The sequence below is a fragment of the Bubalus kerabau genome, chromosome 8, assembly GCF_029407905.1.
Source record: "Bubalus kerabau isolate K-KA32 ecotype Philippines breed swamp buffalo chromosome 8, PCC_UOA_SB_1v2, whole genome shotgun sequence".
In the NCBI taxonomy this organism is placed as follows: domain Eukaryota; kingdom Metazoa; phylum Chordata; class Mammalia; order Artiodactyla; family Bovidae; genus Bubalus; species Bubalus kerabau.
The window spans coordinates 101,884,865-101,900,659 of NC_073631.1; the positions used below are offsets into that span (position 1 = coordinate 101,884,865).

The window sequence follows — 15,795 nt, forward strand, 5'->3', positions numbered from 1 at the left end:
GGCACCTAAACCTCCCAGGCATCAGCTTATTCCCTAAACCAAGATTCCCGGATGCCCAGTCTTCCCAGACCCACAGGGCAGTCATTGAATAGAGACAGTAGTAAACCTTGGGTTGCTCCTGTTTTCAGTTCCAGGATTTGATCGCTTGTCCTACTAACAAAAGAATATTCAAGTTCAAGTGAAACAGCCTCTCATTGCTGGGGTCAGTTCAGCCCTTTTGCTATGGAACATCTGTTTTTGAAATTCAGCTGAGACCTTGACTTAAATCTGTTTAACTTAAAAAGCAGCAAGAGAACATCTTGTTTTCATGAATGTCCAGGGGCTGTGTGTCAACAAATTAAAGGTCTGCTTGTGGTATTCAAAGTAGAAAAGCTGGTCATGAGATGTTCTGCCACTGGACTAAATTTATTATGGGTTGTTCATTTCTTGGAATCATGAACCAAAATTTGAAAAAACAAAGTGGCCCAGCTACATTTGAATCAACAAATTTCTGCCCAGTGGCGAGTGAGAAACATGCTTTTGTTGTTGGAAGGTCACTGAGTTGGGTGGTTTCTAGAAAGATGCCCTCCACTCTAGCCATGTGAAATTAATATCTTAAGTGGATTCCTTATGTCTGTACCAGTTCTGGCAGACCATATTTGATAGGTCATTATTTTTACATTACTTACATAGGATCTGAAGTTGGAGAGAAAGGGTGAGAATAGTTCACCATCCTTCAGATCTGACTAGCTGCTTTACTTTACTCTTCACTCACTTTTTTAGGACAGAAAAGTAGAGACAAGTTCGATTTATTTATTTATTTATTATTTATTTATTGCACAACAACCTAGTGCTGTTGTGCAAGTGCCTGGCACAATCTGGAAGTTGACATATATTTAATAAATACAAACCTCAGTCTCATACATTTATGTTCCCTTTATCAATGCTTGTCTGTAGTGTATTAACATTATTCTTTTCTGAGAAAGCTATTACTTCTTAAATCTTATTTTAACCCAAAGGAAACCTTGAGTTAGAACTCTGCTCAATGTTAAGTAGCAGCTTGGATAGGAGGGGGGTTTGGGGCAGAATGGATACATGTATATGTATGGTTGAGTCCCTTCACTGCTCACCTGAGACTATCATAACATTGCTAACTGGCTATTTCCAAACACAAAATAAAAAGTTTGCAAAAAAATATTAAAAAGCAAAAAAAAAAAAAGTACAAAGAAAACTATGAGTCATTCCTGTAGTTCTCTCTCATAGTAGTTTATATTTTCCTTTCCTAACCCTGTCCCAGTTTATATTTTATTGATTTATTGCCTGTCTCCACCATCAGACTATAAGCACAGTGAGGGCAGAGTAGTTGCGTTCACAACCTATTTGCCACACCCAGCAAGGTAGCAAATGGTAATTCATACTATTTGTTGAATGTTGTTTTTGAAGTTTTGGTTGTGATGATGGGTGTAGAGCCTTTACCAGTCTTGAATATGTTGTTGTCCTTGTTCAGTCACTCAGTCATGTCTGACTCTTTGCGACCCCATGCACTGCAGCACACCAGGCTTCCCTCTTCTTCACTATCTCCCAGAGTTTACCCAGATTCATGCCCACTGAGTCCATGATGCCATCCAATCATCTCCTCCTCTGTCATCCCATTCTCCTCCTGCCCTCAAGCTTTCCTGGCATCAGAGTCTTTTCCAGTGAGTTGGCTCTTCACATCAGGTGGCCAAAGATTTGGAGCTTCAGTTTCAGCATCTCTTGGATATACATGAATTTAAACACAGTGAAGAAGACATTGGGACTTAAAATTCAGTTGAATATAGAGAAGCCTTTTGTGTAATGACACATTCCCATTCATTTGGGCATACTCTCTCCTGAAGGTCATGGCGGGATGGGTTGGTCTAATCATCTCTATGTGCTCTCAACTGAAAATTGTCAGACCACATCTGCAATGTGGCTGGCCAAGATTAATGTGAAAGCACATGGCAACAGTTTAGGACTTTTTTTTCCTCTCAAATAGTTAACTCATTCCTGGTAGGAATAAACCTATGACATTAGCCTTGTCTGTAATAATTTTTGATCCTGCAAGCTCCCTGGTAGAGACATTACAAAGATGTACATTCAGAAAGCTGTTTCAGTGGTCTGATGGGCATATGGCTTTGTGTGCTCATTCACTTGTCTGGTGGTCATCGTTCACTTACAAAATACCAACACTTTAGCTGAGTGGGGACAAAGTGGATTCACTTGCTCTGTTTTACTGTTACTGTCTGTGTAGACAGGATTGAAATGGGACTTACTTGTGAGTTCTAAAGAATCTCAAGAGAAATGCTCATTCATTTACAGGAGGTGCAATTCCACAACACTTTCTTGCTTTGTATACTTGAAAACATTCCCAAAGAAACAAAGTTGGATGCAGAAAAAATAATGGGAGGAAAGAAAAATAATACTCTGAATTCTGAACAATTCTACTTTAATAGGTTGATCTGTCTGCCAGCTGGCCTCAGTGTTGACTACTTGTAATATATACTTTTGGTAGGCCGCATGTAGTTCTTGGAACTGTTTATATTAGACTGCAGAAACTTAATTATTCTGAAACTGGCAGGACTCGCTTTGGTTACTTAATACAGAGTTGCTTAGTCATCTTTATACATGGTGTGGACAGCATTGTTTAAGTGTGAAAATTTGGAAAATGCAAATGTGTTCTGAAGAGATTACAGGTCAGGTAGAAAAACAAGAAGTTATCATTGTTTCAAGACGCTCGGCAGGTGGTTGCCACATGTTTTAATTTGACAAGCTAGGTGACTGTTGAGTTGAAGCCCTTGATTACAAGTATTTTTCCATTTTCTTTGTGAATTTTGTCAGAAGTAAAAAACTGCTGCTGCTTCTTAAATCATATTCTGATCCACATTTTGCAAAGTACAGATTTCCCAGCAAGACTGTGAGGTACTCTAGAAGACACTGTTGAAATGGCTTTCTTGTTTTCAGAAACAAATAAAAGGATGTTATTTCATGCTGGTCATTGCAACGATCCTTCTTTTTAATCTTCTGGTTTGAATGCTTATCTTGCCATACTTGAACTGCTGCCTTCCAAATGCAATACAGATTTATAGAGCTTCAGTAAGGAAACAAGCAGGCAAAATGAGTTTCTTCCGTGTATTTTAGAGTCTAAAGTGGCGCCGGAGGTCTCCAGGTTTTCCAGGAATGCCCATGGCAACCTCACACTCTTCCTGTGACCTGGGTAGGAGCTCCTAAGAGAGATGGTGAGAAAAGATAAAGGTCCTGTAGCCAATGGGTAGTGACACCAAGCCGGGGAGGGTAGGTTCCCGAGAAAACATCCAGAACAGTGCCTTATGTTTCTAATTACCAAGCATGGTTACAAAGTAAAATCAGGCAACACTTTTTTTTCAGACTGATGGAAGCGTTTAAATCAGCTCTGAATGTCAGTGTTTTCTAATTATGATGGAGGAGTGGCAAGGCATCTCCAAAGGCCTTGGAAATTTGACGTGTTCAACCCTGATTCTCTTCTTATTTGTTGTCATCCCTTCTCTCTCCTTTTCCTTTGAACGTCCCAGAAATTCCCTCAATTACAAAGACCTAATACCCTTCTTTCCTGAAACCAGAATGTCTTTCTAAGACAAGTTTCTTTTCCACTAGAAGAGACAACCACAACTACAAATCTTAATATAAAATAGAGCTTTGTAGTGAACCACCATCCCCAAGGTTACTAAGAGTTCAACTGGAGGCATGACCTTTTGATCACGTCTTAGCCAAGTTCCTCTGTTTACCAATTAAATCAAAAAATAAGCAATGCCCTGGAACCCACTTTAACTCAGTAAGTGTGAACTTAGTGCTGACTATAAGAAAAAAAAAATAGTTAAAAACTTTGAGGGTTGACGAAAATGAGTGATAATCACTAGGAGATTACAGCCTTCTGTGTGTCAGTCGCTCAGTCCTGTACGACTCTTTGCAACCCTGTGGGCTATAGCCTGCCAGGCTCCTCTGCCCAAGGGATTCTCCAGGCAAGAATACTGGAGTCGGTTGCCATTTCCTTCTCCATACAGCCTTCTAGGGAAGACAGATATGTGTTCACTAATTAAAATGCAAGCTCCAATTATACAGGTATCAGTAAACACTCATGTCAGTGAATACAAGATTCAGAGATCCTGTCATCTCTGCTTGTCGTAAGCGGGCTTACACTCTGAGCCATTCTTTATTTGAAGGAAAGTCCAGAAATTCCCAAACTAACAAATGGGTGAAACTACCATCTAAATGATTCATGAGAAAGGAAGGAGGAAGCAGTCTAAGCACTTTTCAATTTGTTATTTAACTTCGTTGCAGATTTATATGTTAAATTGTGTATCTATTACATTCGAGGGACATAATGGATAATGTCCCTCAGTTTGGCTTCAAAGCTTATCATCTTAGATTACAAACTCCTAGAATATAGTCTCTGCTGCTGCTGCTGCTGCTAAGTCACTTCAGTCATGTCCAACTCTGTGCGACCCCATAGACGGCAGCCCATCAGGCTCCCCCATCCCTGGGATTCTCCAGGCAAGAACACTGGAGTGGGTTGCCATTTCCTTCTCCAATGCATGAAAGTGAAAAGTGAAAGTGAAGTCGCTCAGTCATATCGGACTCCCAGCAACCCCATGGACTGCAGCCCACCATGCTCCTCCGTCCATGGGATTTTCCAGGCAAGAGTACTGGAGTGGGGTGCCATTGCCTCTTCCGAGAATATAGTCTCTAACTTGCTTCAAAATTCTAAAACACAGTAAGTGCATTTGATGATCATGATGAGTAGATGTTGAATAATTTACTAAGGAATAATTAATCCCCTGATCGTAATAACATGTCCTTCATGTGCAAAAATGTCACCAGTACAAAGTGTCACTAGGGCATACCGTTGAATTGTTCCCAGCAGTGTAAATGGATTTGTATCCTGCTATGGGCTTCCCCATGGGCTCAGTGGTAAAGAATCTGCTTTTGATGTGAGAGACGAGGATTCAGTCTCTGGGTCAGAAAGATCCCCTGGAGGAAGAAATGGCAACCATTCTTGCTGGGAAAATCCCATGCACAGAGGAGCCTGGTGAGCTACAGTCTTGTTATTGTTCAGTCACTCAGTCATGTCCAACTCTTTGTGACCCCGTATACTGCTGCACACCAGACATCCTGTCCTTCACCACCTCCTGGAGCTTCTCAAACTCATGTCCATTGAGTAGGTGACACCATCCAAGCATCTCATCCTCTGTCGTCCCCTTCTCCTCCTCCCTTCAGTCTTTCCCAGCATCAGGATCTTTTCCAGTGAGACGGTTCTTTGCATCAGGTGGCCAAAGTATTAGAGCTTCAGCTTCGTTCTCTGTCCTTCCAATGAATATTCAGGACTGATTTCCTTTAGGATTGACTGATTTGATCTCCTTGCAGTCCAAGGGACTCCCAAGAGTCTTCTCCAACACCACGGTTCAAAAGCATCAATTCTTCAGCACTCAGCCTTCTTTTTGGTTCAACTCTCACATCCATACATGACTACTGGAAAAACCATATCTTTGACTACACGAACCTTTGTTGGCAAAGGTTCTGCTTTTTACTATGCTGTCTACGTTTGTCATAGCTTTTCTTCCAAGGGCTGTGGTCTATAGTGTCACAAAGAGTCAGACACGACTGAGTACATCTAAATTCTGTCACCTTATTAATCTCTTGTACTAGCAGGATACCTGGCTAAGGCTCTGGATCTTGTTGTTGATCACTAAATTGGAAATGTTAGATGAGAAGCCAATCATGAAGAGCAGACTCAGGCGTTGCTGATATTTTTATAGCTGAGTAGACTGGAAAGGCCAGAGAGTCATGCACAAGTAAAACTAAACTGTTATGTAAAATATGGTGACCTCCGTACCATGTTTATAATTGGTGAAGACCTATGGCCTCTGACCTTTTGTTCCAAGTAAGCCACTCTTGGGTCTTGTTGTGCAATTCGAAGTGTGATCTCTCTTCAGACAGTGTCTCAGCTTCTTTTGCATTCACTGAGCAGTCATTTCACTTCTCAGTTGCAAGTGTGCTCAGAACAGCAAGACTGCAGATCTGAAAGATCTCTCATAGATCAACAAAGAAGTTACTAATGAGAGGATTAAACGAGCACATCCCTGCTTTGAGAGGCTGCCCATACCATACCCCTTTCCATTCCGTCTACTCTAGGAGATATAAGGTCTTTGAAGACAGAGACGTCTCTGAACTGCGTAACACCATGGTAAAGTCACTTCATATTAGGAGTTGGAAGGCCTTACAGTGGGCTGTCCAATAGAACTTTCTGTGATGATTGAATGTTCTCTGTGCTGTCTTACATGGAAGCCACTAGACACATGTGGCTACAGAGCACTTGAAATGGGGCTGGTGAGACAGAGGCACTGAATTTCTAATTTTAATTAATTTAAATCACCTCCTGTGACTAGTGACAACCATATTGAGCAACACAGCCTTAGAATCTCAAAAAATAGCTTTCCACTGCAACCCTAAACAGATGGCCATTTCACCTCTACCTGACTATTTCCAGTAATTGGGTTCACATTTTCTCAGTAGCCCTACCCATTGTTGGATAGGTCCACTGGGACAAGGATCCTACCCTGATGTGACATCAGAATTAGCCTCTGTTATCAGGTATGCATTTAGAAAGCACATTTAGGAATTTTTAAAGCATAGCTATGCATTTTTTTCCTCACCTGGGCATAGACTGGTGGAGAATTTCTGTCTTTGCCGTAGCAATTTGCTCCCATGATTTCTGATGCTTTTCTCTTCTTTCTGGGCCAAGAGAGCAACAGTGCCATATGCCTTTGCTGATTTGATATGTTCTGTTCTGTGTCTTTTGGTCTAATTCTCCTGGAGTTTGCTGTGAAAGAGTATTTTAAACTCTCGAAAAGGGTACCAAAGGAATAGTATTCCAAATTTTTAATTCTTTCACTCTTATAAGAAAACTTTTTAGCTTGGTTTAGAGATGAGTCTAAACACCAGTCCTGGTTTTCCACTGATGGGCTGTGGTGCAGGGGCTGATGCCACAGTCCTATCTGTCTCAGTCTTCTTTCTTTAAATGGAGGTGAATCTACTTTTCTTACTTGGGAAGATCAGTGAAATGCCATGGGACTGTGAACAACTTAAAGTGCTCCAGATGGGTAGTAACGCTTGGAGATGAGACATAAAATTCCAAAGTGTGTGGTCTTCACAGTGTGGAGGCCAGTGTAGATAAACACCATCCCTTCACAAATCTAAAACGCCCAGTGTCCATTCCTCTTAAGGTGGAAAGGAGGCCATGAAGACATTGATTTTTGTAACATTAAGACTTCTGTTTTCCTGTTTTGCAAGTGGAGAAATTATGAATAGAGAAAAAAGTAATAATGAAAGACTGAGCAGAGAAGGAAAGAAAAAACAGGTCATAACATGTTAATCTGCTCTTAGTAGGGCCTTGTGTTCTGTATTCCACTGATGAGAGACAAGAAACAACTTGAGAAGGCAGAGTTCCTCAGATTGATCCCATTCATTTTTATTTCTGTGTTCCTGGTCTTGACACATGTGTCTTAGTGATGGCATTTTTTAAAAAGTAGCACAGATTTTTGGAGCAAAATGGTGAAGGTTGAGGTAAAGTTAAGTCCAAACTGTATGTTAGAATCCACGTGTTTATTTGGTTTTTGAGTCCCAAATGAACTATTTAGTTGAGAAAAGAGTAAAGCAGGTTGATAAATTGATTTTTTTTTTAAAGGACAAAAGTTCATTTTCAGAAAGAAAACACTGCCAGATCTACTGTGTAACTACTGCAGATGTGGGTTTATATAACTTTTGAGATTCATATATAGCCTGTTACCTAGGTCTTTAATTCACTTTGTAAACACTGATCAGTCAGTAAACCACAGAGATGATTCAGCTTCAGTTACATTTTTCACTCTCAGCATGGTAAAATCAAGAATAAAAATCTAATAGTTCAAATCAGCTACAATTCCTGAGTGCCTGCTATGTCCCAAGAGTGAAAAGAGCTTTTAAAAGGCTGTTTCTATTCCTAAGTGGCCTTAAGAATGAAAGCATATGGAAAGTAAATTATCAGTAACATATTTAAGTACTAGTTAGAACAACTAATAAGCCAGGGCAAGGCAGTACATTATTAATTACCAAAAGTGAATGATGGATATTCAAGGAGTGAGATATCACTACCAAACTGGAGTCCTCAGGAAAGGCATAAAGGAATTGAAATTTGAGGCAGAAATGCATGACTGGACAGAAAGGCATGAATGTGGACAATGAAACTATTCTGTCTGATACTGTAATGCTAAATACATAACATTATGTGTTTGGCAAAACCCGTAGAATGTACCAAAGTGTGAAACTTAATGTAAACAAGAACCTTAAAAGCTAGCGGAGGTGGTAGAATTCCAGGTGAGCTATTTAAAAACCTAAAAGATGATGCTGTAAAAGTGCTGCACTCAATGTGTCAGCAAATTTGGAAAACTCAGCAGTGACCACAGGATTGGAAAAGGTCAGTCACTTTTCATCCCAGTCTCAAAGAAGGGCAGTATAAAAGAATGTTCAAACTACTGGACAATTGTGCTCATTTCACATGCTTGTAAGGCTATGCTCAAAATCCTTCAAGTTAGGCTTCAGCAGCACATAAGCCAAGAACTTCCAGATGTACAAGCTAGGTTTAGAAAAGGCTGAGGAACCAGAGATCAAATTGCCAATATTAGTTGAATCATAGAGAAAGCAAGGGAATTCCAGAAAAACATCTCCTTCTGCTTCATTGACTGTGCTAAAGCCTTTGTGTGGATCACGACAAACTGGAAAATTCTTTAAGGGATGAGAATACCAGACCACCTTACCTGCCTCCTGAGAAACATGTATGCCAATCAAGAAGCAATAGCTAGAACTGGACATGGAACAATGAACTGGTTCAAAATTGGGGAAATAGTACAACAAGGCTGTATATTGTCACCCTGTTTATTTAACATATGCAGAGTACATCATGTGAAATGCCAGACTGGATGAATCGCAAGCTGGAATCAAGATTGCCAGGAGAAATATCAACAACCTCAGATATGCAGATGATACCATTGTAATGGCAAAAAGCAAAGTGGAACTTAAGAGCCTCTTGATGAGCGTGAAAGAGGAGAGTGAAAAAACTGACTTAAAACTCAACATTCAAAAAACTAAGATCATGGCATCCAATCCCAATGCTTCATGGCAAATAGAAGGGGAAAAAGTAGAAGCAGTGACAGATTTTCTTTCCTTGGGCTCCAAAATCATTGCAGATATGACTGCAGGCAAGAAATTAAAAGACGCTTGCTACTTGGAAGGAAAGCTACGACAAACCTAGACAGCATATTAAAAAGCAGAGACATCACTTTGCTGACAGAGGTCTGTATAGTCAAAGATGTGGTTCTTCCAGTAGTCATGTATGGACGTGAGAGTTGGAAAAGACCCTGATGCCAGGAAAGATTGAAGGCAAAAGGAAAAGAGGGTAGCAGAAAATGAGACGGTTAGATAGCATCACAGACTCAATGGACATTAATTTGAACAAACTCTGGAGACAGTGAAGGACAGGAAAGCCTGGCGTAACAGTCCATGGAGTCACCAAGAGTCAGACACGACTTAGTGACCGAGTGACAAAAACACCAAATCAATATTAGCTCGTTAATGATAACAAATGTACCACTGCAAGATTTTAGTAATGGGCTGTATTAGTTTGCTAGGACTGCTGTAACAAAGTACCACAAACTGGGTGGCTTAGAATAGAAATTTATTATCTCACAGTTCCAGAGACTAGAAATCAAAGTGTCAGCAGGGTCCCTCTGAAGACCCCAGGGAATGTCTCACTCCTAGCTGCTTGTAGCCTGAGGCGTTCCTGCCGCACCATGTTCTCATGTGTTTGCCCATGATCTTCAATCTGTGTATATCTCTATAAGAGATATACAAGATAGATACATCTTAGATATGTCTCTAAGTCCAAATTCCCCCTTTTTATAAGGACACCAGTCATACAGGATTAAGGCCCATCCTAACACTCATCTTAACTTGACTACATGTGCAAAGACACAATTTCTAAACAAGGTCACATTCTGAGGTGCTGGGGGGTAGGAGTTCAGCATATCTTTTGGTGGGGAATACACGGTTCAGTGCAAACACAGAAACACCGGGTGGGGGTGAAGGTGAGGGAATATATGGGTACTCTACTTTCTGCTCAGTTTTTCCTTAAACTGTGTTGTTGTTCAGTCACTTAGTCATGTCCAACTCTTTGTGACCCCATGAACTGCAGCACGCCAGGCTTCTCTGTTCTTCACTAAGTCCCAGAGTTTGCTCAAACTTATGTCCATTGAGTCAGTGATGCCATCCAACCATATCATCCTCTGGTGCCCCCTTCTCCTCTTGCCCTCAATCTCTCCCAGCATCAGGGTCTTTTCCAATGAATCAGTTCTTTGCCGTAGGTGACCAAAGTATTGGAGTTTCAGCTTCAGCCCTTCCAGGGAATATTCAGGCTTGATTTCCTTTAGGATTGACTGGTTTGATTTTCTTGCTGTCCAAAGGACTCTCAAGAGTCTTCTCCAGCACCACAGTTCAAAATCATCAGTTCTTCGGTGCTAGGCCTTCTTTATAGTCCAACTTTCATATCTGTATATGACTACTGGAAAAATCATAGCTTTGATTATACAGACCTTTGTCGGCAAAATTATGTCTCTGCTTTTTAATACACTAGGTTTGTCATAGCTATTCTTTCAAGGAGCAAGTGTTTTTTTTTAATTTCATGGCTGCAGAAGTCCGAGAAAGTGAAATCTGACACTGTTTCCATGTTTTCTCCATCTATTTGCCATGAAGTGATAGAACTGGATGCCATGATCTTAGTTTTTTGAATGTTGAGTTTTAAGTCAACTTTTTCACTCTCCTCTTTCACCTTCATCAAGAGGCTCTTTAGTTTCTCTTCACTTTCTGCTATTAAAGTGGTATCATAGGCATATCTGAGGTTATTGATACTTCTCCCAGCAATCTTGATTCAGCTTGTGATTCATCTAGCCTGAAATTTCACATGATATACTCTGCATAGAAGTTAAATAAGCAAGGTGACAATATACAGCCTTGATGTACTCCTTTCCCTATTTTGAACCAGTTCATTGGTCCATGTCTGTTGTTCCTTCAACTTAAAACTACACTAAAAAAATTAATTAAAAAAATTTTTTTTAATTTAAAAAATATGATCCAGCACATAGCACATATTTGATTCATGTTGGTTACTTTTCAAAGTTGCATTGACTTAGCATCCCTGACACAACAGATTTTATTCTTGATGTGTTCTGAGACCAGTGTTGGCACTGCCCCAAATTCCAAGGACCTCCTGCAATCATTCACCATTCACTTTATGATGATTTGAAGGTAGATAGAACTTAGCTTTCTCTACAAATTTCTCCCCTTAATAATGGAGTACTGGCCAGCTGCTGCTGCTAAGTCACTTCAGTCGTGTCCAACTCTGTGCGACCCCATAGATGGCAGCCCACAGGCTCCCCCATCTCTGGGATTCTCCAGGCAAGAACATTGGAATGCATTGCCATTTCCTTCTCCAATACTGGCCAGCTAGCTACCACCTACTGCCTTGACTATTTTTACACCTGTGTGCATGTGTGTGAATATACATATTAATACATGTACATACACTCATGCACACACAAACACATACACACCCACATATGTGCACACACATACACATTTAAGATGACTTCCTACCTGCCACCAACCCTGTCCCAAACAAAAGCAGAAACTAGTTCTCCTTATAAAGTTGTCTCAGGAAATATCTCTAGTGAAGGTCACATATCCATAAAGGAAAAAAAAAAACTTTGCAAAGGTAAAATATAATAATTGTTAGAATTCGTGATTGAAAGATGCACATTGGAAATTAAACTCAATATTTTTAAGGAAAAGAATCCTAGATTGGATTTAATAAGTAGATTTTAATTCCCAATACAGAGAGGGAAATGAATAAGGGAGGAAACAAAGAAAGTATCACAGAATGAGACACATAAAAAAAGGAAATAACCAAAGAAATATTGATAAATATCTCCCCATCCCCCAAAAAGAAGTTGAGAGGGAAAAAGAAAGCAGAGAGAAGGAAAGGGAAGGAGGAAGCTTCAGGATGCTCTAGCACGGAGGTGAGACACGTGATAGACACACAGGCAGTCCACTCACAGCACCATTCACCTGTGTCATTGGCTTGATAGTGCCGCTACCCAAAGGAAGGGCAGCATGTTAAGTAATTTGAAATCTCTGACATTGACTTACTCCTTAGTTGTACCAGCATAGACATGCCCTATTTTAAGAAAATCTGGTATTTGAGAACCCAAATTGAAAAGACATGTGTATTAGTAGGTGATGGTTCTCCTGCCTTTGTAAAATGCTTTTTCTCCCTTGACAAAAGGAGTCACACCAAGGTTTTTCAGTAGCATGACTACAATCTCCCCAGCACAAAAATTTAGATTTTCATAAAGCTTTTCAAGAACCCATCTGTCACATTCGTGCATACATACCTCCCTTCGTCTGCGTCTATCTTTCAAGCTACTCTGTCCACTTGCGACACTCACGAGCCCCACTGTTTACAGAAGCTCTCTGCCTTGACATGTCATCACTTGGTTGATGGAGAGTTTGTTTCCTGTCCAATGTTACTGGAAGGAGTTCAGCATCGACTGGGGGTCAGGGAGGAAATGAGAGATTACTAGCTGAGGACATGGGAGCTGCTGCTTCCAAAAGAGGGGAAAATTCACTTACAATTCTCCCCAGACGTGGCTCCCCTTACGAGGAACAGTGCCAGGGAGGTTCAGAGAAGTTCTGTGATGATATAAGGGTGTGAGGATTGAGAAGACTTCCAGCTCCATCCTACAGTGGGACCAGCAAACAGCCATTTTCACAAGCACAGACAACTTCCCCCCGAACACAGCACATGTCCCAAAAGAGAGTCATCCCGCACCACCCGGTACAGAAATGTGCTTCTTCCACCACGTCAAGTGTACCCATCACACATCCGCCAAGCAGAGCCCAGAAAGCCATCATATGTGTAGATGCTTCATTGAGCGCTCACTCCCTCTCTCTTCCTCCTAGTGCCTTCATTCAACGAGCAAACACCTGGTTAGGTAGAGTTCCTATATGGTTGAAAAAGAAAAACACCCAAATAATAAAAGATGGGATCTGCTTGCAATGTGGGAGACCCGGGTTCAATCCCTGGGTCAGAAGATCCCCTGGAAAAGGGAATGACAACCCACTCCAGTATTCTTGCCTGGAGAATCTCCTGGATGGAGGAGCCTTGCAGGCTCTAGGACATGGGGTCGCAAAGAGTTGGACGTGACTGAGTGGCTAACACACACACACACACACACACACACACACACAATAAAAGGTGGAGGAGTAGAAGGAGGGAATGGGTCGGGGAAAAAATTTGCGTGGGTCGAGAGCCGGTGAGGGTGGCCAACCACAGTGACCACATGATGTTAATTAGCTGCACTTCCCGAATGCTCCAGGATGCCGCTTGGCTCTGCCAGCCGTGCGCATCTTCTCCCTGCTTGGAAATGTTTGTTTCACCACTCATAGGCACCTGCACTAGAGGTATAGTCTGAGAAAAAACCCAGCCGCCGCTGCCAGCAAACCACCAGCACGACTCCTCGGCTTAATGAGGCTGGAGCCAGACCCAGAGGCTTAGAGGCTGCTCTTCAAGCTACTAGATAAATTAAGAAAAGTGAAATTGTTTGCTTACAGACAGAACCTCTTTCTCCTGTTTCTGTTTGCTGTTGCTATAGTTATTCCAGAAGTGGTGTATATACCACAAAAGACTTTACTGAAGGAAGAAGCCTTTGCCCTGCTGCACCCAGGGCTGTCCTCATGCACCCTGCATTGTGCTTAGTACAGGAGCCCACCCCAGGGAGACACGTGGCCTCTCAGGAGACCCTCGAATCACTTTCTTTTTTTTTTTTTTTCCATTCTGATAACTATGGAGAGATCAGACTGAAAAATATAAAGAAATTTTTTCTTGGTTTCTGAAGTAATTTTTCAAAAAAGAAAACTGATTTTTTTTTCCTTTATAACTAGCTAAATATTTGGAAAGAACTCTTTGTAAGAGGCAGATAGAAAAACACTGAAAAGTCAAAAATCCCCAAATAAACACCCAAATTTGAATTTCTAAAGGATTTATGAGCAGGATAAATAATACCTTAGGGAATAAGAAGGGAGGGGGAATTCAAACGTTGTATCGTTTTGTTTTGGTTGGCTGAGATTTTATTTTTGTTTTTGTGGGTTTTTTTAAGGGGGGAAATGCTTGGAAAAATAAAAGCATTTAGTGATTTCACAAGGTTTCTGAACTTGGCCTCAAAGTCTAAGTTTTGCTTTTCACTCCCTCACACAAAGATGCCATTAGGGGATGGCTTCAGGTTTTGCACGTCTCTCTCTTCTTACGCAGGGCAAATGGCTTGTCTCATGTGCACAGAAAGGGCTGGAAAATATTTTTTGTGATCTGAGTGCAGCACAGAGTCTAGGATTCCAGAGGAAGTGGAGGCCTCCCGCTCCACACAGGAAACAATCTTCAAGCAGGCCTTAAATGCCAGATTCCAGGCCGAGTTTAACTAACCACTGACAGCTCTGTAAACAAAGCAAGGACAAAAAGAGCCCGCTTCCCCTTTTCTGGTAGTCATTTTGGGTTTGGGGGCTGCAGGGGAATTCTGGAATACTTGACTCCATGGCACAGAGACGCAGGAAAAGCGGACTCCTCAGTTGAAGAGCTGGAAAGGGAAGATCTTTCTGGGATTAAAACCATCACGGAGGAGGTAGGAAAGGAGAAAATGGTTGGGTTACAAAGAGCGGCGACTTCTGAGATCTGAAAACAGTTTGATCATACGTAACTGCTTTGAAAAATGCTGCTGCACTGTGTTTAGTCATGGTACTCTTGCTGTATCATTCTGATATTAATATTCTTTTAGGATATGCAAATGATGCCTAGATGCTTGTATTATTTTATTTCTCTCTTTACTTCTGCTTTTCTCTTAGTTCCAGACATTCCTTTTCTTGCCACTTTTCTTTTTCTCACTTGTGTTCCCCTTTTCTCTTTCTTTGTTCACTGATTTTTATAACTTTGGTCTGTAGTTCAGCAGGTTACAAAGAACAATATCATTCAGTAGCTTTCGAGTGATCCCAGCAATATTTCAAGTCGTCAGACCTCTCTGTCTCTCAAGGTCTTTGCTTTAAAAAAAAAAAACAAAACCCTGAGATTCTGGGATTTTACTTATTTGTCTCTAAGTTGCATGAATGGGACTGAATTTAGCACATAAAGGACATAGCTTGGCTTGGGAGTCCAAAACTGATCACTGGCTACCTCATTCATCTTCTGAAGTATTTTTCTTAAGAATAAACAAAAAGGGGGATAAAATAATGGTGAGGGGCTGAGATGACTCATCTATGATATCAATTTTGCTTCCTCCCCTTTAGATCCAGACGTTCTCTGGTCTCCCTAAATCTGAACCCACACCATGGATGATTTTGAACGTCGCAGAGAACTCAGGAGGCAAAAGCGAGAAGAGATGCGTCTGGAAGCAGAAAGGTAAGGTTTCTCTGTTCTGTTATACACAATGTTGGTTTCAGGCCTCGAAGATCATGGGCCTCAAGGGCCACATATATGGCATGCTAAACTGTTTGCAAAAGCAGTTGTAGAAAATATTCCCAGCCATTAAGACTCTATATTCTGGGCAAACAAACATCAAGAAAAAGAGAGATTGGAGATTTAATCTGTGTCTTTCATATTATCCATAGACTTTCAAATGACAAAGACAATGT

The 15,795-nt window shown here is 41.0% G+C and overlaps 1 protein-coding gene across 7 annotated transcripts in view; it reads left to right on the forward strand.

Moving 5' to 3' along the window:
* CALD1 (caldesmon 1) overlaps positions 1–15,795 on the forward strand; it is a 204,525-nt gene that overhangs the window by 81,978 nt on the left and 106,752 nt on the right. For 6 of the 7 annotated variants that reach the window (XM_055590974.1, XM_055590976.1, XM_055590978.1 and 3 more), the window contains one exon: positions 15,451–15,562. In XM_055590974.1, coding sequence (XP_055446949.1) covers positions 15,492–15,562 — 71 coding nt within the window. In that variant the 5' untranslated portion in view covers positions 15,451–15,491. Of the gene's footprint in view, positions 1–14,481; positions 14,793–15,450; positions 15,563–15,795 lie in introns of those variants that run through there. The other variant, XM_055590977.1, reaches the window with a different exon arrangement.